This window comes from Scleropages formosus, chromosome 13 (genome assembly GCF_900964775.1).
Source record: "Scleropages formosus chromosome 13, fSclFor1.1, whole genome shotgun sequence".
NCBI classification, from domain to species: Eukaryota; Metazoa; Chordata; class Actinopteri; order Osteoglossiformes; family Osteoglossidae; genus Scleropages; species Scleropages formosus.
Genome location: NC_041818.1, coordinates 21,658,306 through 21,684,230, shown reverse-complemented (window position 1 = coordinate 21,684,230; position 25,925 = coordinate 21,658,306). Strand labels below are relative to the sequence as shown.

The 25,925-nt window shown below is 43.1% G+C and overlaps 2 protein-coding genes across 4 annotated transcripts; one reads left to right on the top strand and one right to left on the bottom strand.

Moving 5' to 3' along the window:
• Positions 1–212: 212 nt before the first annotated feature.
• Positions 213–16,325, bottom strand: LOC108923149 (CD99 antigen-like protein 2). Its single transcript, XM_029257176.1, has 12 exons — positions 16,291–16,325; positions 16,041–16,174; positions 8,113–8,166; positions 7,890–7,895; positions 7,691–7,768; positions 6,941–7,045; positions 4,735–4,812; positions 3,487–3,549; positions 3,320–3,358; positions 3,071–3,190; positions 2,664–2,729; positions 213–2,516 (listed from the first exon to the last, which is right to left on the bottom strand). Exons 1-12 carry the CDS (start codon positions 16,323–16,325, stop codon positions 2,467–2,469), a joined length of 828 nt encoding a protein of 275 aa, XP_029113009.1. The 3' UTR covers positions 213–2,466.
• hmgb3a (high mobility group box 3a) lies at positions 15,343–22,079 on the top strand. Of its 3 annotated transcripts, none has more exons than XM_018733711.2 (5): positions 15,343–15,548; positions 17,716–17,920; positions 18,162–18,298; positions 18,457–18,631; positions 20,367–22,079. In XM_018733711.2, the coding sequence occupies exons 2-5, from the start codon at positions 17,771–17,773 to the stop codon at positions 20,523–20,525; spliced, it is 621 nt and encodes a 206-aa protein (XP_018589227.1). In that variant the 5' UTR covers positions 15,343–15,548; positions 17,716–17,770; the 3' UTR covers positions 20,526–22,079. The 3 variants fall into 3 exon arrangements, with proteins under 3 accessions (XP_018589227.1, XP_018589230.1, XP_018589229.1); XM_018733714.2 differs by lacking the exon at positions 15,343–15,548 and adding an exon at positions 15,827–16,078; XM_018733713.2 differs by lacking the exon at positions 15,343–15,548 and adding an exon at positions 16,170–16,945.
• Positions 22,080–25,925: the final 3,846 nt, after the last annotated feature.

The window sequence follows — 25,925 nt, the reverse complement described above, 5'->3', positions numbered from 1 at the left end:
GCTTCTCATCCCAGAGAGCCATGTGGTATCGTGGTTTTACATTATCTCACCGCTTATTTGTTTTTTGTCTATTTCTGTCTAAGATAAGTGAAAAATGGAGATGATGCTAACGTGTGGTATCCCAGCAGAGATCCACCCTCCCTGGGAACAGAGGCAAATGTTTTCATGCGTTCACAATAAAAACCCAAATGAGGCCATGTCCACAATTAAGATTTTTCAATGTGTAATTTTATTGGGTTGAAATGTTTCCACTGTCAAGTCAGTACAGTACACGTGTGAAGTTGACAACGGATATTTAAGAATTGGGAACGGCGGTCGGTAGTGTAGGAAACGCGCGCATACGCTTTGCTCACACGTTCAGATCAAAAGCCAGCAAGTTTAAGCTTTAAAAAACGTTTCGTGTCACGTCAGATCTCCCTACTCTAGGGCTTAGAGGCACTGGAAGGAACATCTAGGAAGGCGTTGCTACTGAAAAAGGGGGTAAGGTGAGGGTAAGACTTAAAGCATTGACTTGAGCACCAAGTGGCAGGACAGCACTTGTCATCCTCTACTGGGCCCCTCTTCCCCCTTGCTTCCTCCTTCTGCTACATCCAATAAGGCGATGTGACCGTGACTGCAAAGAACATGCACTGAAGACAAATCTGAACAGCTGAGCTGAAAATGTAAGTCTACTTGAAATCGCAAAGCTCGGTTTGTCAACCGGGTTCGAAGAGTAACGTGAATATGCTCCTACTTATGTACAAACTATATACTGTAAGCATGCACAGTCCACAGCTTTTTTTTTTTTCCCCCCCCGTCTTGCAAAACACTCACAGGCAAAGCTGGAGTTCCCCACCCACACCTGTTCAAGGTGTCCTACGTGAAGGCTGTTGGTAGAGGAACATTCAACGAAACGCGCCACGTGCCCGAACGGGTACCTGCTCCAAGACCCCGTCTCAGCGAAGACCGTCGGAAGAGAGACTGTCAATGCAGAAGAGCTCACGCTGGCACAGCCCTTTCCTTCCACATCTTTGGTTTCGAGGCCGGCTGTGTATAGATGTAAATTAAGCTTTCGGGTTTCGCACAGGAAGCCCGAGGTCTCCTAAATACAGGCTCTTCACTGGGAAATAAAAGAGGGTGTGGATGAGAAGAGCGGCGCAGAAGGGCACTTGGACAGCGAGCGCTCGCGGACTACAGCGAAAGGGGTGGGGAGCTACGCGTCCACAAACAAAGTAAGCGCTTTGCAACTATACGCACACAGTATCCCTCTCGGGGGACGACGCCTACACGGCAATGCACAAAATATCACATCCTAATTGCTACGGTTTCACACACTTCACTAACGTAGGTATAGAAAGCTATAGAAAAAACGTGACATTCAGCGATGGCCTGACGAGAGTATCACTATAGACTGGTCTGCTGGTAGAGGTGTATTCCTTCATTTCCACTGTCACACTTGACATGTAGTCCAAAATGATAACCTGTACAAAGTCTAAAAAGGATGTAATTTGTTATGACTACATCATCCAACAGTGACCAGTGCTCTGCAGCGATGCTGTTTCATATGGGTCTGTGGTCTATCGCTGCCCATAGCGGCGAATGCAGAAAGCAGTGTGTTTCGGCGGCTCCGGGTGGGATACGGCACTGAAGACCACTAAACTCGACAAAATAGATCGTAAAAACACTTCAGAAGGGCTACAATTGTAACGGTCACATTTTCAGAATCCCCCCCCTCATTTTTTTCCAAACGAACGCACACAACAGTCGAATCTTATTGATTTCAGCAGTAAAGCATGGAACTTCCCGGCGGCACAGACATGGAATTTTAACCGTGGGGTGGGGGGACAGCGGCAGAGACTGATAAGTTACAGTGACTTTTAACACAACAGCAACAGCAATATTAGCCCCCCTCCCCCACCCCTCCACCTTGGCTCAACAGGGGTCTAAAGATGACCCCCCCATCACAAACACACACACACAAAGTTACACATTCCCCAAAGAGAAAAAAAAACGGCAATAAATATAATGTCCCAGTCGGTGTAGTGGAAGAATTATGGACGTGAATCGCAACACTCACTTATCATAATGGTACATACAGAGGGTGAGCAGACAGCTGTGCAGTGTGACATCAGATCTGGTTATGACTCCTACAAGGGTCACTTCCAAATCTGAGCTCACTAATAAGCCGGATGTTCAACAACAGCAATTTATCGCACGCGTCGTAGTTCTTCGATTATCTTCTAAAGACCAAACAACACAATGGAGACGGGCATCTCTTCCTAAATTTCCAGGAGCATCCTTAGGTAGGAGGCGTTGACTACAGATGAAGATGGTCAGTCCGGCGTTTTTCGTTAAACTGTAAAGGGGCATGTCGTCGGTGTGGAAGGGTGGAGTAGAGATGAACGTATAGTCTGCGGATGGGGCTGTGGGCAGGGTGGGTAGATCCGTGTTGGAGGGGTGTGTATTGTCGTTCTTTACCGTTTGTTCTCACTCCTGAGGGGGCTCCGCATTGGGGGACTGCAGCAACGTCTGCTGGGCTGAAAGGGAGAAGCGGACAAAACACGTGCGTGAGCACGTGTGTTTACAGCGTATCCATGTAACCGAGCAACCGCCCCTGAAAGCAGCGATGCGGTAGGACGTAAATGGTTAAGGGGTCCCTTTAAAAGTCCTGCGGTAAAACTTACCTTGGGGCTCCTGGGATACCACAGCCTCAGGGTTCTCACCTTTGGCCACCTCGGCATTGAGGCTCTCTGCGCGGAGAAAGGAGGCCACAGGAAGTCAGTGCACATGCCTGGCATCATGAGCACGGGGAGGGTATCGCGAACAACCGAACATCCTAGGGAAGAACCTGAACACACGAACTCTAGAATTTTAATACGATTTAGGATTTGAGTTCAACCGTCCCGTTTTTCATCTCATGTTGCCGACTTTTTGGTTTCTGCCCTGTTAATACGTGAAGCTCCGCCACAATTGAAAAGCCATTGCACTGCAATAAAAATTGCATAAAGTGCAAGTATTGCAGCGCAGTCGAGCTTCTCGGGAAGGAAATCGGAACAAAGAATGAGAACTGGAATGAAGACTGTGGCCTCACGCTGCATACTGAAGCACAGCTTCTTCTTCTGGTAGGAGATGTAGCTGGTCACAGCGCCGACGAACGCCATGGCAACCGCACTCGCGATGCCCGCGATGGTGGCCGTCTCCGGAACTGTGCCTGCCCGAGAAACCCCAGGGACAGATGAGCTGCCGTGGGAGTGTATGCTGTACGCACAGGTGTCCTGCGCACTCCACTGAGTCTCCAGGTGATGCCGACCGATCTTTTTTTTATTGTACTTTGGCTTACCGTAGTTGTCATCCGAGTCTGTCGAGTCTCTAATTCCTCCTGAAAAATCACAGTCAAACATAAGTTTCAAATAATTAAAATACTAAAATACTTACTACTACTACTGCTGCTACTACTACTAATAATAATAATAAATTCAGACTTTAACAATATTAGCTGGGTATCACCTTTGCCTTTGTCAGGTTTGTAGTTGTCAATGTCGTCGAGGTCGCTATCTGTGAACTCTCCATCTGGGGAGAGAGGAGGGAAGGGGGCAGTGAGTGAGTGCGAATGAATGAATGAATGAACTTAATTTTACTCAGCTGACACACACTTGCTTGCAGTGCTACTTGATACCCCATCATTTTCACATGAAGATACATAGTGTTGCTTGAAAGTATGTGAACCCCTTGCGTCTATTAGTTTTACCACAAAATGGTTGTTTAATGAGAACCATTCTTTCTCATCTGACACGATAGGGGCGTAAAGACCAATTTCATATGTTGCTTTAGAGAAAATTGTGTGTAGTAGAAACACAGTAGTAGTGCGGGAGCAAAAATAAGTGAACACCAAATTGCATTGGTTAAACCAAGTAGGTAAGCATAATCGGGTGTGTAAATCAAAATCATTTTATTCATTTTATAAGTGTAAGATTTAACGTTCAGATTTTTTGGGTTTATTTCATTATTTTATACAAGAATAACCATCTCCATAGGGCTCACGTATTGTCAAACAGCACTGTATTAGTGTTGAGGTTCTCAGAAGCTCCTAAAGAGGAGGAGGACGAAGAGGAAGGAATGAGGTCCACGAAGAGTTTAATGCCCCCCTGCAGCTACTAGATAAGAACCGCAGAACAGATGCATCATTCAGCTGTTTATATCTGGGAAGCGTGGCTTAAGTCATCCCATCGTATCGGTCCACAACGTGGCTACAATCCCCGCAAGGCGTTAAAAGGACTCGGCAGTCAGGGGATGTGGTGCAGGATCAGAGCCCTGCATAGAAACCAGGGCAGGAGGTTTTTAGCCTGGCAGTCACATGGTACCCGCTGGTCTACTTGAGTGGATTTCCTCCTAGCACAAAACATGAGGGAGGAGAGGAAATGAAGAGGAAGGAGAAGTGGGCTGCTGGACTGCAGTATAGCTTGAATAGCACCTCCTGCTGTAGTGCCCCTGAGCAAGGTACTTTTCATGAAGTGCTGCAGTAAAAATTACCGTGCTGTGTAAATGGGTAAATAATAAATGATCATGGGTAGCTTAACACAGCAAGCTTCTCTGGAGAAATGCATCAGCTAAATTTGTGTCTGTCCTCAAAAGTGTTGCTGTTCCAACCTGCAAGGGGCAGTGTTGCCCGCTCCTCTTTACAAGGAGCCCCAGCAGTGTAGTGAGGGGGACAGTGATGCCCTCACCCAGTCGAGCTCATTCTGCCCAGGTACCCACCGTTTCCCCCTTTTTTGTCCTTCGGGCGGATGTCATTTTTGGGGTCCAGAGCATCCATCAGGTCCAGGCCATCTGAGTCTGTAAGGAAAGGAGGGAGAATAAGGCACCAGCATTGGACACGTGGCAGGCACGCTGCTGGGGGTGCACTTCGACTCTCATTTCCCCAAAAAGGGTTGTTCTACATGCGAGAAAGTGCATATTTTCACACTGAGGTCAAAATTAATTTCTTAATGAATGCAAAACCCTCATAAACAAAGTTTGAGGTTTCGCTGGAACAGTGTCGCTGATAACAAGCTGAATTTTCCGGACTAAATCTGAACTTCCGTTATATGTTGGTCTCATCGAAGTTGCTCAGTCGAACGGTTTTGGACTTGCGTGGAGGGAGACCACAGGTCAGACAAGACGCACACATTTCTACAGTGAGGATTACACCGTATGACAATGAGGGGTGGGCGATGAAGGGTCTGCACAGTTCCTGTAGCCACAGCAGTCACGGTGGCTGAGGGCCGAGGGGTTGTGTTGGTGCCGATGCCCTGAGATTGGGCAGAATAAATGGTTGCATGGCTAAAACAGTGGTTAACAGCGGCAAGGAAACTGAAAACATAAGAGACTGTTCACTACTAAAATAATGCCTGCTGTCAACCGTAAGTCCTCAGAGAAGAATGAGGATTGTGTTTCCAGGTATCTAAAAAATTAATAAAAATAAGGATTTTGAAGTAAAGTAAGCTATTCACCTAATAGACACATCTAGCACCAGAAGTCTGTCACTTACTTTCTAAAACTGTTCAAGTCAGGGTCGTGATGGTCCGGAGCCTATTGCAGGAGCACAAGGCCTAGCAGGGAACACTTCAGATGGGATTCCACTTCATCACACTCTCTCTCTCTCCCTCTCTCTCCCTCTCCCCCCCCCCCCTCTCAGGACAATTTAGAATCACCAGTTCACCTGAAACACTGGGCTGTGGAAAGAAACACACTGAGAATATGGGAAGAACATACTGTCTCCACACAGACTGAGCTGGATTCGAACCTGTTTCCAAACAGCCCAAGAGCTGTAATGAGGCAGCACTACCTGCTGAACCTCCTCCCAATGTCTGTTCATAACTAAATTTATTCATTTGCTCACTTTATTCATTCTATGAAACTAAATTTAAAAATGAAAAAAATTTAGAAAATACATAATCTCCACAGCCTGGTATTATATCAAGATTGCTGACCAAACCATCCCATTAGCTTGTTCAGCATTCATCGCCTTCGGGCCACTTCTGACTATTACGTTTATGCTTATGTTAATGTTTATTCATTTAGCAGATGCTTTTCTCCAAAGCGACTTCTAATGAACACTGTGTAGTGTTAGCACCTTATTCACCCAAGATGACTTACAACACTAATATACTGCTTACAATAAGTCACATATTATTATCCACACAATCAATAAGAAGTTAATATCAAAGACATACCTCAATTTGTTTATGGGTGAGGTTCTCTAAAGATCTTTCACAGCATTGTAATAAATCAGATTTTTTAAAACTTTGAGCTGCATTAAAATAAAGACTAATTTAAAAGGACTGAAAATAAAAAATACTTGCTACAAATTCCTGTTCACTGCCCACTGTTGACGCATTCATCCCATAAACATGTAGCGTTCCTCATGAACACTGGAAGTGGGTTGAATTAAGGTGGTCCTTCCCATCCACCTATTCTGTTTGTGTGCATTTTACTGCCCACTAATGGCTGGGAGCGGAAATGCAGGTAGCTTTCCCTTAGCAAGAGAAAAATTTCTCAAAACAGAACATGCATTTAAAAATGAATAAACAGACTGGAAAGTACTTGTATCCTCCATAATTTGTAACTCAGTCATTTGTGACGTGAGAACCCAGTGTTATTTTTACTCATTGTGCAAGGCTAGAATTTGGTGAACTTTTCCAAAGTCGAATTTGCAGACTGGTTTTCTTGTAAGCTATCACAAGTTACACTGTCAGTGTAGTTAGATTTATTTTAACGTTGCATGTGGAGTAGTGTGCAGTGGTTCTGGAAGTGTGCTTGAAGTGACAGACTAAGGAACTGGGGCTACAGGGAGTCGGATGCAGCCAGCGCAGTCCGTAGGGGACCATGGTTTAACTACGTGGATGATGTGGGACACACTAATGCTACACGCTGACACAGCCAGATGAAGGGTGATCCATGAGGCAACTGAAGCGGTACCAACCCGGCTGGTGCCTGGGAGGTGGGCTGGTGGTTCTGGGCGCTTTGGGGGTGGTGCGGGGTAGCAGGCCTGGCCGGATTGTAGCAGCAAAGTCGTCCTGGGTAAGATCTGTTAGTAACTGCTGATTGGTTAATGAGGGTTAATGGGTTGAGAGTTGCTTGAAGGGGTTATGAATCTCTAAGATTTTGGGGGCCAAGGGGGCAAACTCATTTGCAATAGATATCACTGTGGTCAAAGACATGGAAATTGTAGCCTAAAGGTTTATGGTTCAAGTTCCACCCTTTACTCCCCATCTTTGACCATGAATTAATCGGTAGAAACATCAGGTTGTATAAATGCGTCACATAATTTAAATCAGTTTTGACAAAAGCATCAGTGGGCTAATGAATTAATAACGTCAATGACAACAACAGTTTTGTGCAAGGGATCTTGTAGGATCCATGAGCTTTGGTTGTAAACTCCTACCCGCTATGTTGCTGTCTCTACTCAATTCTCAGAAGCTACACAGATACATAGTGAAGTCCATACAATTCCATTTTTGCTTTATTAAATAACTGAGAATAATAACTACTGCCCATTCGTGTTTGTTTGAGGAGTTCTGGGCGATTCCTCAACATGGGCAGACATGGCAAGTGCGACCTCCAAATAAAAACAGAAATCACCAGTTCCAATACATTTTTAGTGCATTAGCAAGCTAATGTACTTCTCTTTAGCCATCCTCCAGTTGAGAAGCACAGCAACAGTCCTTCCTACCTGGGTTGGGTTTGGGCTTTGCTGTGGCTTTGGTTGTGGTGGTGACACGTCCCGGAGGTTTCGTTACGCTTTTCTCACCTGGGCCAAAGAAGTCAAATATATCGAGATCTTTCAGGGCATCGCATTCTTGAGTTTGTGTGCAAACTAAAAAATGACTCAAGGTTAGATTAGGATTTAAATTATGACTTGTGTCATTTACCTCCTCCTAAAGCCGGTGTGGGTTTGGGAAGAAGGAAAGCAAAAAGATGGAAAGCAAACATTATTTGGGATGTTCATGTTCTCATTAATTTGTGATCATTACTTTTGCAGCATGCATTTTGTTCTGCTGAGTTCGAAGCCCTTTAATGTTTTAGCCTAAAGCAGACACTGCATACGCCGCACAAGTCAGCCTGCAGGGCGGCGACAGGTTGCATCTCACGCACGTTCTGTAGTGATTTCATCCAGGGCGTCTTTCAGGTCCAGGTCCTGGCTCAGGGCTGCAATGAAAGAGCAAAGAGCAGCGCTACAATAGTTTGTGTGAAGTGCAGTGTCACCTCTCCAACCAATGGAGTCCTCAAAGCAAAATTTTGAGAAGTGGGCAGAAATGCCTATGTGACAAAAGAAAACTTGGGAGGAAAGGAGGGTTAATAGAACAGATGCTGCCTCCAGGTTCAGCCAGCCAAGTCTGACTTCTGAGCCATGTATATTCCATCTTGTTATCCTCCCCACGCCAAATATCTCAGACTCAGTATGGATTGAGAACAGCTAACATTTAAAGCATAGCTCTGTTTATTTAAAGCACCTTCCTGTGCACATTTATGGGCCAGGATGAAAACCTGGCTCTAGCACACATGCTCTCCCTGGCTGGTCTTCTGGTACTGGGCCTGTCACTCAACACCCCCCCTCACCTGGATGTAGGTCAAGTGCAGGATTAGAACCACTGCTTGGAGCATGTGGAGTCCAGCCAGGGACGGGGCAACCTCACAGCACCCTGTCACATGGTTCCCACCACATGTCCTGTCACGTGACCTGCACCAACTGTTCAGTGTGTTCCTATGCTCCTGTGTGTTTCGCTGTTTCAGCATCATTTGCGACAAAATGCGAGCAGCGTTGAACCAGAGCCCACTGATGCAACAAATTTTGAGCAGAGTACTGTATTACTTTGAATTTCTCCAGTGAAAATATTCATCTATATAGATTAGTTGCTTGTATTTAAGCTCACACTCTTCCACAGGGGAACTTAAAGAATTTACTACTTATAGTTATTTACCCATTGATACAACTGTGTAATTTCTTACGGGGGTAATTCAGGGTAAGTGCCTCACTCAAGGCTATTACAGCAGGAGGTGGGATTTGAACCTGCAACTTCTGAGTCTAAAGGCAGCAGCTTTAACCACTACGCCACCTGCTTTGGATAGGAACAGCCATTGTATTAAATTGTATGACTCAATCCACATAGGTATGATTTAATGTTTTTGGCAGAAGGGAGAATTATAAATTGACAACCCAGCTGGCAGATCGGGCCAAGGGTGTGCGTGTCTACACACATGGGCGTGACCCGCTTCTTATTTTACTGGCTTTTTTGAAGACAATCTACCACTGCTGAAACATTAATGCTGCTCAGCTCATCAACTCAACATCAGAAGCCATGGTTCTCGATACTTGTGTATTTGGACACACCCGTGGCTTGCAAATTGTCCTCAGAGGACTTTGGAAATAAATGTGAACACTTGCGTTCTACTGAAATGCATGTGTATCACAGGGGATTTGTGCCTGATATATGAAACATACATGGGAGAATTCATTTCATTCAAGTTGTGCAGTTTAGTCTTTTGTTTTACTACTTGATTTAAGTCAGATTTCAGTAAGTCTAACAGTTTAGTTTACTTGTTAGATTTAAAATCAATCTGGCTCTTGTTAGGAGGCCTGTTGCTCTAGTTTCACTCCACGGGACTTTAAACCACATAACACCAATTAGATTACACGGTAAACCAATTTGTGTTTCAAGTCCAAAAGAGGCAAACTGCAAGTTCTTAGTCCTTACATTCTACTTTTCTGCGATGAAGGTAAATTAATAGCACTTACAATGTGAGAAAAATTTCACATCATGGCCCGTAGGGAAAATGGAGCAGTCAATGACCTTTGGGATCAAACGTCAGTTATTGACTCCTATAAGGTGCCTTAGGGTCACCCTGAACACATAATTAAAGATGTATATGAGGTATGAATATTAACTATTTATTTGCTAGAAAATAGTATTTCACTAGTGTATAAAATCAAAGCAGACTTTACGCTGTAGCCTGAACACATTTCCTCCGAATCAATGCATTCACAGAATACCTCCCAGGTTGCACTAGAAGGTACACTCAGTTTTACCACACAGCCACACCACAGCCATTAGAAACAATCAAGTACTCAGTACTGTAATAAAAAATGATCAGGCATCACATTGATTGCAAAATTAAGAATGTAATCGACTTGTGGTCTTATCATCTAGAGCCATTTATATATAATATACTGTATTTTGAAGATTTCTTTAGCACCGAAATAGAATTCATGAAAGAAAAGTAACAAAATCCCGAAGCAGTATTCCACTTATTTAATTAATACTGCTGGATTTTCACCGTCCTGCGAAGGTCCCGAGAACCCAGAATTTGCGATACATTCAGAGGACCGACAGGAGGAGACGCATCGAATGTCGACGACGGTCTAATACGTGTTCCAGCGCAGAATTCACACTGAAGGGCTCAACTCTTTCCGCGACAATCTGCGTTTGATCCCTAAGCGACGTTACATTCGCACGCTATTATATATATATATATATATATATTACTGCAATGATGCGCGACACTTAGTCCATTTATCATTACAGACTGAACTTCTCCGGTAAAGAAAAATTAAAAGCACCGAGGACTGCGGTTATTATGGCTCATAAATGGCACACGGTGGTCGCGCATCTGCTCAGATCCACGGCTGCGTGCCGCCCATCCTTTGTTGCTGATGTGGTTGTCCCGGTAACATCTGCAGGGAGACAGACGAGACGGTGCCTCTCCGGCGCGCGCACCGCATTATCACGGCGAGCGCGCGGCCGACCCCAAAATCAAAATGCGCCTTTTCTACCGGCGTACGTCCAAATCAAATGCGGCTTTTCTTCGTCCGACAGCCGCTCGACCCCACAAGGAAGAGCTAAAGGTCCTACCTCTGAGAGCCAGCAGAGAAAAGAGCGCAAGCAGAGGCCACGGCGACTTTGTGCCCATGATCATTGTCGATGCTCTCTGATCGCTGATGTGTGCTTTCATAAAAATAAATAATAATAATAATAATAATATATATTAACAATAAGAAAAGAAGGCCGTCAGGAAAAAAGGCTGTTTCTTGTATGTAAACTGCAAGTATTTGTATGTAAAAGTGGAATCGGTTCAGTCGGAATGGTTCCTAATGGCACCTGCACCCGGTGCCGGCGCGCTCTGCTACAGCCCAGGAGGAAGGAAAAAAAAAAAAAAAAAAGAGGACACGGGAATCACGTTGGAGCGGAGCCGGGCGTGTCCGCGCCGCCGCGCGCGCGCGCGCTCCCGATGGAGGAGAGGGCGGAGGAGCAAGGATGCTCGGTACCTTTGTCTGCAGTGTGCAGACCTCAGTTTGGCTTCATTGCGCACTGGGTTGCGCCGGATACAGGTTTAATGTGATACACCCGAGTAGAAAGAACATGCAATAAGTGCCCGTGCAAAAAAAAAAAAAAAAAAAAAAAATAAGATTATTAATATTTATAAATGTGGAAATGCAGCGTGTAATAGCGCAGCGGCTTCTTGTCTGTAAATCGTTTACGAGCATCTCGCTGTTGCTCTTTTGGACGCCGAGGTTGTGAAGCGCAGCAAATTCAGCTGGATTCGCCGCAATATTCATAAATGCCATTGGAGGCGTTAAAAATGCCTGAAAGCAATTCAGAGTCACACGATTTGTGCAAATTTGCAATCTAACCTGTCAGTAGCCCTGTGGGTATTTTGTTTTTCTTTTAATAAATTATTCTGCTCACATCTGGACTGTACAGTAAAATGTGAACACAAATTAAGCAATAAAGACAACGTTTAAACATGCATAAGCTTTGCATTTTGATATTAGTCGTGCCAAGGCTTTTATTACTCAGGTGAAATCAGGGTACAGCCGGATGGATTGCCTTAAAGCATGGTGAAAAAGGATGATTCTTGTAGGGACTGGGTGGGGTCCTGAAGAGGACAGTTTTCGCACACTCCGTGTCATCTGAGCAGACTACAAGAGGGGTGTGTGTGTGTGTGTGTGAGAGAGAGAGAGAGAGAGAGAGAGAGAGAGAGAGAGAGAGAGAGAGAGAGAGAGAGAGAGAGAGAGAGAGAGAGAGAGAGAGAGAGAGAGAGAGAGAGAGAGAGAGTTCCCTAACGCAGTGCTGTGCTTCGGATAACATATAACAGTGCAAAAGAAGAATAAAATATAAAAAAAAATTAAAAATAAATTTATGTGGCCAAAAGATATCAGAAACACATTTTCCCCCTATTATATAATATTCGCTATTACTGATGTAAAATAACTCAGTTAAAAATAAATGTTTTGTCTGATGAAAAAGAAAAGCCATGTTACATATACAACATTTAAAGCCATCTTCATCTTTTAGATTTCTGTTGAATTAAAAGAATGGTGTTGTGTTATTAACATGATTTGAAATTTAGCCATATTTAATTTTTTTATTTTGAATTGTTCATTTTTTTCATATTTTTGTGCAATATTTGGACACCATTAAAAATGTATATTGTGCAGCACCTGCATATCATGTATCTCATGATAACTGTATACTGAACATAGAACGCAGATTGACTGTATTGCCGCTTATTGTCACATGGAGCGTTCTTGTACTATATAGTGAATACATGTAGGATCACTTGGGCTAATATAGCAATTTATTGATCTATTATTGTTATTATTATTGTTCTTCTTTAGCTGACATCTCTGTCCAAGGCAACTTACAATGTTAGGTGTGCATACTAAGATACATTTATTTATCAGTTTTATGTCGTTGGGTAATATATATCAGTGCAACTCAGAGTAAGTACAATACCTTGATCAGTGGTAAGTACAATACCTTGATCAGGTACTACAGAATGAGCAGGAATTCTAACTCAGATTATTCATTATTACTCATTCTTATTCTTTGCATGTGGAGAGCAACATGTTTCTGTTTCCATATAGGAACAGTTGCAGGAGAATGGTAAAACAATGCAAAACACTGCACAGAAATAATAAACAATATTCTAATTTTAAAAACTCTTACAAATACCTTAGTAGTGTGGCTGAGTTCAGTCAGTTCTTGGCATTGAAACGGATATTGGCTGGATGATCAGACTCCCGATCCTGGTGGCATAGCCTGAGGAGGTGGATCTTGAATTTGCTCCAAAAGATCATCAGTGATGTTGCATTTCTTATATCTGTTAGCAACTTATCATACCTCTAGGGAGCTAGTGAGTCAAAGGATGGTATGATGGTGGAAAGAACTGGCACTAGGAGACTACCCAAAACACGGGGGGGGGGGGTGTGGTGGTGCAGTAGGTTTGGCCAGGGCCTGCTCTCTGGTGGGTCTGGGGTTCAAGTCTTGCTTGGGGTGCCTTGTGATGGACTGGTGTCCCATCCTGGGTGTGTCCCCTTCCCCTCCGGCCTTGTGCCCTGTGTTGCCAGGTTAGGCTCTGGCTCCTTGGGACAAGCAGTTTCAGACTGTGTGTATGTGTGTTGCATTTCTCTGATATATAGCTCTGTTAATGATTGTAAGGAGTTTAGTGCAGTGCAAGTCACCTTGGATGAAGGTGTCAGCCAAATACTACACATTCATCCTTGGATGTCACTTTGGAGAAAAGCATGTGCTAAATAAATACATGAAATAAACAAATGGTATTGAACAGAATTTGGCCTGTGATAGTGTACCAAAGTGGTGTTTATATAGCAGGGTTTCTTAAATAGAAGATGAGCAACAGTCTCAATGAGATGCAGCAGATATGTGGCTAGAGTGACAGACAGGGGCTTGAGGAAGTTGCAGTAGTCCAGCCTGGTCAGAACTGGCAGTAGATTAGAAGCTCCATGGACTTGGTGGACAGTAATGCCTGATTATATCAGTGCTATGATGGAAAAACAGTACAAAAAAGGAGGGATTTGCATTACTGCAATTTTTCAGATAGACTGTGAAGCCGAGGTGGATTATAGTGCTATTTAATGGCCCAGAATTTCACTGCTCAGTTCAGTAAGAAGTGGAAAGGTCCACAAACAGATGTTTGAGAGACGCCTGTGAAAAGGAGCTGGAGAGAGAACTGGTCATTACAGCAAGAAACTTGAGAGAAATGAATCGGGGAGATATGACGCAAACCAAGTAAGTGTTCGTCAAATGATAAAGAATGACCGCGTAACAGGTAGTGTAGTGGTTACAGCCGATGCCTTTTATTTGAAGGACCCAGGTTCAAATCCAACTTCCTCCTGCAGTGCCCTTGATTGAGGTACTTGCCCTGGATTGCTCCTGTAAAAATTACCTAGCCAGATATGCGGGAGAATCATTGTTAACGGCTTAGTAATGACAATTAGTATTGTCAACTGAATGAATGACTAGTTCAATGTGGCATTGTGTGTCAGATGCAGCAGAGACATTTAAGAGGATGACTACAGAAGTGACACACACAGCATTCCATGAAGGTGCAACAAAAAAGAGGGCAGTTTCATTGGAGGCGCTGGGATGGAAGCCAAACTGTCAAGGGTCCAGGAAGCTGTGATCTGGTAGGAACTTGGACAGCTGACAGGGAAGTGGTTTTGGATCAAAATGGTATTAAGGAGACAGAGCAGCATCTTGCTGTTTCGGGAGGGTAAAGGAAAGGTTTAAAAACAGTTGTGTTATGTGAGCTTTGAAATATAATGGAAAACTGTCTCTGAAGAAAGATGGTTTAAAACAGAGGCAGTCAGGATTGAGAGGCAGTTCGGGGATGGGAACAGGGGAAAGACAAGTAAACAGAGACTTGCAGGCATGTGCAGATGCACTTTAATTAGTGTGAAAATTGAAAAGTTTGTGTTTTATTTAAAATGTATACATTTCAGTGTTAGACAGAAGCATGAAGTATGGTAATGTATGTATGGAAAGTGAGGAAAGAATTCAGGGACAGCTAGCAAGTGAGGGAACAGTGGCATGTTATGTTGAAAATCGACATGCCTTACATTATACATGCTTATACGCAGTAAACTAGCATACTGATTCATCATGTATATGAAGACTGAAGTTTTATTTAAAAATATTTGAAAATAACGCAGTACTTGTGCAAAGCGTATATCTATTTTTAATTTCATCATCGTTAACAGACTTTTCTCTCATATACAGATATTTTTTCATAAAACGACTGACCGAAACTATATATTCCGTAGGTCTCCACTCCATGCTGCGGACATGAAGGACTTGTCTTTTAAGAAAAACAAAATGAAGTTCTTTAATCGTGTACGCGACCTTCTCTCAGTTGTTGATGTGATTAAAAAAAAAAGACGCTTCTCTTACGAGCGCGGCCCCGCGCCCTTCGCGGCTCACGCGGCGCCAACGCGCGCGCGCGCTCTGGCGGACCTTTAAACTTTTGTTTACGTTTCTGAAAGAACTTCGTAGGCGCTTCTTCTTTTGAAAGGGGAGGGGAGACACGGCCTTCGACCTTGACCAATCGCATCAGAGATCTTATTAATATGTGCGCACTTCTGCCCAATCAGCAGTTATGGAGGTTGTTTCAAACAGGGAAGGCCGCTAGCCAATCAGACCGGTCTCGTGTTGAGCTAGCGCGAGGCTGAGTAGACAGCTTTTAAAGAGGAGGAAGGCGGACCGAGGGAGCGCGCACTGGCATCAATACAGGTAGGCATCGCCACGCGGGCCATCGCGTTTCAGTAAATGTCATTAGATTAAGAAATATTACCATGTTGTGGTAATTTTGTGCATGCAATTGCGATAATAACAATTTATTTAGATGTATTTAATTCCTAGGTTTTATTTAATAATTATCTCCTAACGGATCTAATTTATTTTACATACGATACGGGGTTAGTATCATTGTTGAAATGCGCCTATTAATAAAAAAAAAAAAAAAATACCGCCGGTGGCCCACTTATATTTTTGAATGCATTTTAAATGCATTTTTTTGTTTAAAAAACGGGAATGTATAGCATTTTAAAACTAAACGTACGATTTTTATTTTGTGCGTTTATTTTTGTATTTGGGGTGTAAAAGGAGAGAAAAGTTATGGGAGTGTAAATCCGGGGCTGTATTCCTCACACGCATCGCTGCTGTGTGTAACGGGAACATGGCTGGCCGTGGTCACGGTCCGAGCCTCAGTCATTTACTACTCACCGTTATCGGCGACATCCTCCCTGCTCCCATCGTTTGCGGTGAGAAAAACTGTCTCTTCCCGTCGAAAATTTCCCACTCTAAATTTAGGTGCAAAAATGCCGCGCTGGCTCGGCGTGCGATTGTAATAAAAAACGCTTCACCAGTGCGGTGAAATGGTTGCGCTCTCACTTTATTAAAATGGCTGGCTATTTAAAGCGCTGACGGCGAGCTCTTCTGTCGCGCGAGTCAGATCTTGGTATTTTTGCTACACAGCACAAGTTCAACCCGTGGGGAGGGGGGAGACATGCTTAATTTTCCCGAATTTCGAGCATGTTCAGCTGTCGGCTTCATACGCATATTTTTTCCCACTATTTGTCCCAACTTGCCCGTTGTGTGGCGTTAGCAATGGCTGGCGCGTTGCCTTTGTTACAGACGCCAATGCAGCATCCGCCGCGCCGGTCCGAGCCGCGCACAACTTTGAAAAGCATTTAAATCAACGGAGCGGCGCTTTGACACCTCGCCAGAAACGCCAGTTTCAAAGATCGATGTCTGTTTTAAATTAATATTTGCATTTTTAATGGCGGCGTTTGGAAATGTGCTGTTAAACAGGCTTTGTAGCGGGAGGGGGGTGTGCGTGGCTTTGTTACTGAGCCAGGCTGAGCAAACCCCCCCCCACCCCGTCCCTCCGCGCGCACACACCCTCCCCTCTGACAGAAGCCATTTTAATGAATGGGGGTCGCTCGCGCGGCTGTCCTGCCTCCGCGCGCCGAGCCGCTTCGGCTCCGATCCGCTCCGCTCCGCTCCGTTCCACGCGCTCGCAGTGGGGCCGCGCTGCGCGCACACACAGCCCGTTGCCGCAAGTTTACTACAAAACACCTTTTCGCCCCCCGGGCTTCAGAAGGACGGGCAGAAAGAGAAAATTGAAGGTCGGTTTCTTTCATGGGAAGACATTTCACAAAATGGAAGATGAATAATTCGCGTTGATGACCTTTCGGGTTTTCTTCGGATGGGGCGGGAGGGGGGGGGGGGATGCGCTCTCTAATCCAGCACTAATCAAAATAATAATAAAAATAATAACATGTATTGGTTCCTGGGCGGGGGCGGAATATGGCGGGGAGCAGATTTAGCCTCGTTAAAAGTGTTTACATAGAGATAATAATGCGTTTTGTCAAAAATAAGAAACTAGCCCTGAGTACAAACATCATTCAAGTCCACATTGTTGTAGTGTTCGATGCCTTCCAGTCACCCTAAGGCACCTTTAAAGTATTTTATTGCAGTTTCATGTGATTTGCATAACACACAAACAATTCAGTCAAACAATATTAGTTTTTAAATGTCCCATAACTCCCTCAGACTGAGCACTTTTCAGCTATGACGTCTCCTTTTTTAATGATATTATTATTATTATTATTATTATTATTATTATGTAATAATAATACTAATAACAATATTTGTACTAGCAGAAGGAGGTGTTTTAATATTTTTATTGTTTAAATAAAAAACCAACAGCAATAAATTATAATGCACAATTCCTGCCCAGGTGGATTTTTAAATTTGTTTCTTCCAAAGTTAAGTTTTTATTTTATACTCACCAACGGATGGCAGCAGACTCTGTTAATTTTAGGAAATAGTCTGCTGATTAATGACTGCCATTTTAAATATGATTAAATGTGTATATATTTTTTTTATTTGCAAGAGCAAAGAGTATTAGGTGCAGGAAACGCAGAGTTGCAGAAGAAAAGCTCTTCGGAATGGCCAAAGGTGACCCCAAGAAGCCGAAAGGCAAGATGTCTGCCTACGCCTACTTTGTGCAGACTTGCCGTGAAGAGCACAAGAAGAAGAGCCCTGAGATCCCTGTCAACTTTGCCGAATTCTCAAAAAAGTGCTCCGGAAGGTGGAAGGTAGCAATTTTGGACCCGGAAGCCTTTTGAGTGTTTGTTGTCCCACAGTATGTCTAGTTCCTAGTGACCCTGTCAGCATTCCCTCCGTCGAACAGTTTGTCCGTCCTCTTTTAGTCCTTTTGAATTCCGTTTTTCTCAGATGTATCCACTTTGAAATTCATGCATTTGCAATATGTGAGAAACAGGAAGGCACAGTGACCTTCAACCCACAAACATGGCCCCTTCATTAACTATGTTGCAGACCATGTCTCCAAAGGAGAAGGCCAAATTCGAGGAGATGGCCAAGCAGGACAAAATACGCTATGATCAGGAGATGATGAGCTACATGCCTGGCAAGAAGGGCAAGAAGAAGGACCCCAATGCCCCAAAGAGACCACCGTAAGTCATCCAGAGCTTGCTTCTGTTAAGTCCAGTTGAACTGGGTGGGTTTGAAAAATGACCCCCGAAACCACAATGGTTCTGTCTAACAGTATTGCACATGGAAAAAGGATATGAGAAAATGTTAATTTCACTCTTTTCATCCTTGTCTTGCGCAGGTCTGGCTTCTTCTTGTTCTGTTCTGAGCACCGGCCCAAGATTAAGGCCCAGAACCCGAACCTCGGCATCGGGGATGTTGCCAAGCGGCTGGGGGAGATGTGGAATAACCTGACAGATGCCAACAAGCAGCCGTATCTTATGAAAGCCAACAAGCTCAAAGACAAGTACAAACAGGCACGTTCCACCTTTGTTCATGAAATTTTAACACGTTTCGAGGCAGATGACTTTCATTTTACATGCACACGTCATTTTTTGAGCTGGATGAGCTAACCCGAGCAACATATGCCATCTTTGCAGGCATGATGTTGTTATTTATTCATCTAGCTGATTACTTTTTGTTTTTGTTATAGAGTTGATTTTCTCCAAAACCAGTCACAATGTTAGGTTGTATATCCTGCTTCTTACAATTATTCTTCCGTTTAGGCAATGTTGGTTATCACTCTAACTGGAAAATTTCAGAGTAAGTGCCTTTCTCGACGGTCCTGTATCAGGAGCACGGATTTGAATTTGGGAACTCTGATTTGATTACAAGGCGGTGGCTTTAACAACTATGCTGCCTGCTGGCCAGATTAAGGATAGCTTTTATGATATCCTATAAACTACAGGATCGCCATCTTCTCTTGCTGACTGTGGCATTGCATCCATCTACACAGCTGCTGGCCTCTTAATTGTGCATTAAGTGGTTTGAGAAATGAGCACAACGTTTCAAAGAGACGATGGGCCCTTGAAGTGATAGAAATATGCAGGAAGTGAGTTTCAACCCCCCAACACCACTAGGATGATTTCTGCCCTGAATTTGCTTCATCTGCTTTTTATGTCTATCGTGGTGCTATTAATCAACAATTTCCCACTAGATATGCACTTTCACTGGTTTAACCACTTCATTACTTCGAAATACGTGGAGAAAAATAACACATGAAAACTTAGGCCTTAGCTGCTTCCTAACAGAGGCCTTTGGTAAAAATATTAATTATCATCTATAAATTGACTTAATGTGTTTAAAACTTAAACTTTTTTTTGAAATCTCAATATACGACACTAGAAACTTCTGCTAATTCAGGAATGGTGTGTAGATAATACGGAGACGTACGAAGTTAGATTTTAATTCATCAGATACTCAGTGGCCTAGTCTTCAGTTCCATCGGTACACTGGGTTCCCGATTTACAAACGCAACTGGGACCCAGAATTTGTTAACTCAGTTTCCAACCGTTGTGTTGCAGCCATTAAAAGCTTAATAATACAGATTTTCCTCTATTTATTCACGGGTTTTGTAAAAAGCCTCAAGATAAAGGTCTAACGGCAAATTTATAATTCATCATAGCTTTATTTATTCGTTCAGTTTTTATGGACTGCTTGTCCTGTGCAGGGTCACTCTGTTCCAAACATAGTGCGCAAAGCAAGATAAACCTTAGATGGCACTACAGTCTGTTGGAGGACTTTCATCCTTTCTTTACTAGGAAAGGAAAAAAAAAAACATTAAAATTAAATGTGGTTTAATGAAAATGTAATTTCTGCAGCCTCTCCTGTCCATTGCTAGCTGATTCATCACACAAGCATATTCAGTGTTCATCAGCATCTGGCCACTTTCAGTTTGCTTGATTATCTATGCAATGGAAAAATTGGGAAACTTTACATTATATTTATTTATTTAGCCGACACTTTTCTTCTAAGCAATTTACAGCATTAAGTTGCTCAGTTATTTACCCATTAATTTAGCTGAGTCCATTTTTAGTGGAGAAATTTAGGGCAAGTACCTTGCTCAAGCCACTACAGTGCCTACGTCCACTGTATGCATGGTTTTCCCCCATGGGACACCTCGATCTTTGCTGACCCATGATTATAGGTCTAGGTTTGCAGTTATGGTTTGGGTGCAGTGCTGCTCCTTGACTCTGCTCTCTTCCCTGGCAGGATGTGGCTGATTATAAGTCCAAGGGTAAAGTTGGCAATATGGGCGGGCTTCCCAAACCAACAGTGAAGAAATCAATGGAGGACGAAGACGAGGATGGGGAGGAAGACGAAGAAGAGGAAGACGACGAGGAGGAAGATGAGGATGAAGATGACGAATAAGTTATCCCCCCCCCCCCCCCATTTCTGTTCAGTACGTTCACAGTAGGGTGAGGAAAACACTGGCAGTGCAAAATTCTCCCTGTTCCCTTCAACTCCACGGTCCAATGTGTGCTGTGGCCTGTTGGAGGACAAAACACAGCATCACTGTGACCTGGAACAAGCCTCATCACCTGGCAACACACCTACTGTGTCCACGTGTGTATCTGTGTGTGCGCGTGTGCATGCGTGCAGAGATGCGAATGCCTTTGTCCATTTCCCCGTCACTGTCCGATGTCTTCCTGAACTCTGCGACTGTACAACAGGAAGCATTTAAACAAGTGGTAGCATTGCAGTATAAATATATATAATTTTTTTTAAGAAAGTGTAAAGTGGTGTGTAATTGTATATGATTGACGTAGATTTATTTTATCATTTTCTATTCCGACAAGTGTAAAATTGCACATGTGTAGATGGTAGGCATGTGTGCGCAGTAGTGCAGCTGTATTGTTTCAGTCTTATTTTGCTTGGGTCACGACCCCACTCTAGGGGCAGAGCCTGCCATGTCAATGTCAGCAGGAATGGCACAGCATTGGTTGATCAGTGTCACTAATACTTTTGTGGGTCCCGCAGCTGCAGTCATCTCTCTGCACGTAGTGCTCGGCTCCTTATGGTCTGGATTATGGGCAGAGGGAAGATTCCAGTGGTATGAAAAGAGGTTTTGTGTGTGTGTGTGTGTGTGTGTGTGTGTGTGTGAGTGAATGTGTGTAAGTGAGATTTTTATTATGATTGTTATTTATTTTGACAAAGTGCATTTTAAATTCTAGCTGTTGTAAAATCCTCATGCTTAATGCCAAATGGCGAGAGTGCAACTGGTGACGATAAATCTGTACTTATCTTTGCACCTAAGGATTTTTTTGTATGTTTAGAATGGTGTTGCAATTAAAATATTAAATTTTTTACCTTGTGTAATTCTGTTTAAAATCCCCCACCGCCGCCTCCCTCCCAGCATCTAATTTTTATAATTGGACGCCCTTGCTTTGGTTGTCTGATGTTGTCGTTCTCAATTTGCCCGTATATGAGGATAATCGGTAGCAAAGTTCACCCCCATTCCGTGTTGCAGGTCTGTTTGTATAAAGGAAATAATCTTGCAAGTTGTATTGTGGTGCTGCCACTAGCTGTTCATAGAAACTCTGGAGGTAAAATGCTGCAATACATTCTGTTATGTAAATGTCTAAACAGTGCTTTGAATTAATGTGGTGTTGACATGGATGGTTACATGGCCAGTAGTAAGTACACTGGTGTGAAATGGGTATCAGCTGGGCAAAGGCTTCATTTATAGGCCGGCTAGTAATAGAAGCTTGTAAGCATCCCTGATGTGTAATAACGGCTTGTAGAGTAGATATTGAGTATGTGGGGCCTCGTTGCATTCCGCTGTTATGTTTAATGTGTGGCCAGATCTCTTGTCAATTCTGCCACCACATGCTTTGTATTTGCCTGATGTGTATGAAGCAATATTGTCAGTTCATGAATTTTCACCCACTACCCACACAGTCATCTCTGCCTTAAATGTATACAGGACCTTAAATAATTAAATGTTAATGTATTACAAGATATTAATAGTATTTTGGATTACATTTTGGGATTTGTTGTAATAGACCTAATGATGTACTTTAATAGTAATGTTCATATTGCTTTTCAAGGAATTAAATTCCAACACAAATAAGGCATTTTGGTTTTTTTTTTTTTTTTTTTTTTTTTTTGACTTCGCTAGCTCTACCAGGTGCCGAAAATGCATATTGCTCAAAGCATATTCAAATTCTAGATAGAGGACACATGAATATTGTATGGCCCTGAAGCAGAACTAATTAAGTCCAAATAATAAACGAGCAGTGCTCTGAGACAGCCTCACAGAGACGGACCACAATGCAAATCAGTTAATCGAGTAACGAATCACAGCTAATGCTGAAACATCTGGGGAAATGCAATCAATCATACCAAACGTACCTAGGTTTCGGTGTCCCTAATAAAATGATTCAGTTGTTCCACATGAGGAGAACATACAGTATGTGTGTTTGTACGTAGCGAGCTGGAATAAAAGGAAATCTCTTAAAACTGCAGTTTTAGCCCACTTACAGAAATGTAAATGTCTCTCAAGGCTATTAAAATAGTTCCTTACAGACAACTACACCCCATATAAGTAGGCATGTTTAGCTTATATTGGATATAAAATCCACCTAATGCCTTAATGTTTTCTTGTAATTTAAATTCGTTTATGTAGTAATTTAACCTGTTTTGTGCTGAAATGGCTACAGTTTGCCTTTTGTATTTTTGGAAACAAAATTATACTGGCTTTCCTAATAAACAGAGAAAGAAGCTAATATAAATTAGACTTTTGACAAAACCATAAATCACTGTATATTCACCCCTGTATAATTCTGTGAGTGTGTGCGTGTGTGTGACTGTATTTCTGTCCATGTCACCGGCATGCAGAATGCAAAAGAACTGGGTCCTTGTCTAATTCTCATGCGGTCCTCATGTGTCATCTCCCAACTCCTCCTCTTTGTCCTTTCCCTCTCACCTCCATCTCTGGACAATTTCATTGTCTTAGCTTCATATATTGTTAATTTGTGCAAGGAAAAATGAATGGATTGAATTTTTGTATCCATCTGCCTTTGAATTCCGCCATCTGCTATTTGAATAGATGGTGCTTTAGTTTTAACCCTGCAGTGCTTTTTTCAGTTTGGACTACTCAAAGTTGAGGACCACTGCTTTGTGACCGCTGTAACGCCCAGTTCTGCCATCTCCTCGACAGGGGTTACCGAGTCATCGTCACAAAGGTGATGGAGATCAACCCGTTCGCTGCCTCCGTAGGTCCTGCCTGGTCAGCCGTCAGCGACACACGGTGCAAAAGGACTGATTCTGGATATGAATCTGATAGGGAGACACCGACACATCACACAGTTGCTTCATAAAGCGCAAAGCTTCGGCACATGCTACTGAAACCATGCGTAGTAACCTCTTACAGCAGAAGCCTTCAAGAGATGCAAACAATTCTTCATATTTTGTGCGATATTTGTTTATATAATCGGTGGGAGGCTGATTATGCCATCCAGTTCTAACATACTCAAATAGGGGAGTGTCTGCATTTGCATTGAGACGAGACTGGCATTCAGGCAGAAAATTGAGGTGCACAGGGTTCAGTCAGCATGCAGTAGCCCTTTGTATGTATGATGACAGCGTGTGCCAGCCTGATATCGGAGCGATCCATCAGATATGTAGACTTCCTTTGTTATTTTTGCATTTTGCTTTCTGCTCTCTTTAAGCCACTTTGGTCATTTTTCTTCAGGATAGCATGAACATTCCTGTGTTGTATGAAACGCCCAAGTTTCTCCTGATGAGATTTCTACCATTGAGGATGTTTTAATATCGTATATTTCCATGCAACACGGGGGTGCAGTGGGTTGGACCGGGTCCTGCTCTCCAGTGGGTCTGGGGTTTGAGTCTCACTTGGGGTGCCTTGCGACAGACTGGCGTCCCACCCTGGGTGTGTCCCCTCCCCCTCCAGCCTTTTGCCCTGTGTTGCCGGGTTAGGCTCTGGCTCCCCGCGATCCCGTATGGGACAGGTGGTTTCAGATGATGTGTGTGTGTGTGTGTGTGTGTATTTCTCTGCAACACTATCACACATCTGTTTCCTGTTAGTACAGAACCAGTGTGTTTGAAATCCATGTATCCCTCCATTTATCGAAGTTTAATTCTGGTTAGTTACCCAGTTCTTATTTCTGTCCCTTGAAGCACAACACCTACATAAACCTGGAAGTGACATATATACATTATGTGCCTTTTTTTTTTTTTTTTTTTTAAAAAGCAGGTGCAGCTTCATTATATGTGATAACTGTTATTGGTTAGAGTTAGGAGAAGGCTATTTTACCCTCTTCTAATTGTAGTTCTGTAGAAGACTAGCTGACTGTAGGTGTCACTATAAGCAAGGAGAGGCAGAGAATTCTCACCTCATCCCAAAGAAAAAAAAATTATTTGCATTTTTCCCCAAATTTCCCACAGGCTGGCAAACATTATTTGCAAGCCTGAGACATGTTCAGGTATAATAGATGACAGCATCCTTTCTGCAAGTTAGTACGAGACCTGTTACTGTCTTCTAACCCTGCATTCATATGAGCCAAATCTGCCTGTGATTTTGGAGCTTCGGTTAGGATGTCATTCAAGTGGTACGTGTTCTTTAACGTGGCCTGACAGTCAGAGTTTGTGAATACCTGTACAACTGTTTGAACATTCTCAGGCCATGATGTAACTGTAAACTGCAGCGGTGTCAGTTAATGCAGTACCAGATTTTTCAAGGCCCGGTGATACCACCTTGGACCTTTTGCTCTTTCTTGACCGAAATGTAATTGGTTTCGCGGTCAATAGGGCCTTGTGACCGGAAGCTGGACTTCAACTCAGTGCACTGACCCGCGGTTTGCTCATCTCCCGTCCAAATTCGCCCATGTAATCATCATACAACCCATGTAAGATCTTATCACTGCAGCCAAGGGACTGTTTTTGTGATCAGAACTCGTGCAGTCCTCACGTGCACCCACATTTATACAAAAAATATGAAATATTAGTCGTACAGACTTCAAGAAAAATTACAACAAATTACAACTTTTTGGAGTGTCCGTTTTTTTTCTTTATTTTTTTTGCAGTGAAACCAGTTGAAATAACACCTTAGATCACACATTATTTATTATATATGTATGCTTCATATAGTATAAAATATCCTCTTTTGCCATTTTTATGAGAACAGAAACAGTTCATATGCCATTCATTCAACCTGCATGTATTTCTATGAGCTGAGCTCCTCCACTATTAGGAATATAATATGACAGTTCAACTTAGTTGGTCAAGTAAACCACTTTAACGTTACAAATGCATCAGACAAACACAAAGTATCTTTCACCTCACTGTCATCGCAGCCACGAATTCATGATTAATTTACAGATGAGTTTTTTCTGCGGTGTTAAATCCTGACACTGGAAATCAATTCAGTTGCTTCGCTGATCAGACGTACTTGACATCCATCGTAACTGATATTCTGTCTTTTGAATGCTGTTCGATGTGAAACTAACGTGTTAAGTGTTTGCTTGTTCCACGGTTAACATTGATTGGATTCACCGAAGCGCGTGTAACAGAGAGATGGTGTAAGAATGTTTTTAGCACTTCAGTTAAGGAGAAAGTAAGCTAATAATTTACAAATGTAGTTTCAGCGTCGCTACCTTTTGACTAACAGGCAACATTAATCTTTCATCTAACATTTACAGGGAGCTATTACGGATTGTTACTGTGCAACTGCTCATTTTACAACACGAGCTCTGCACGCCCTCCACTGCGGTTCGCTGTCCGGACATACAGGACCCCCTTCAGGCCATC

What these genes read in the sequence shown, in the direction of transcription:
- LOC108923149 (XM_029257176.1), bottom strand. Translation starts at nt 16,325, where the DNA reads ATGTCTCCCCCCTCCCCACGGGTTGAACTTGTGCT. An exon ending in GGACAAAAAAGGGGGAAACG is followed by an intron (nt 3,550 to 4,734) that starts GTGGGTACCTGG and finishes CTCTCTCCCCAG; the next exon opens with ATGGAGAGTTCACAGATAGC. An exon ending in CAAACCTGACAAAGGCAAAG is followed by an intron (nt 3,359 to 3,486) that starts GTGATACCCAGC and finishes GTGATTTTTCAG; the next exon opens with GAGGAATTAGAGACTCGACA.
- hmgb3a (XM_018733711.2), top strand. Translation starts at nt 17,771, where the DNA reads ATGGCCAAAGGTGACCCCAAGAAGCCGAAAGGCAAGATGTCTGCCTAC. An exon ending in AATGCCCCAAAGAGACCACC is followed by an intron (nt 18,299 to 18,456) that starts GTAAGTCATCCA and finishes TGTCTTGCGCAG; the next exon opens with GTCTGGCTTCTTCTTGTTCT. An exon ending in TCAAAGACAAGTACAAACAG is followed by an intron (nt 18,632 to 20,366) that starts GCACGTTCCACC and finishes CTTCCCTGGCAG; the next exon opens with GATGTGGCTGATTATAAGTC.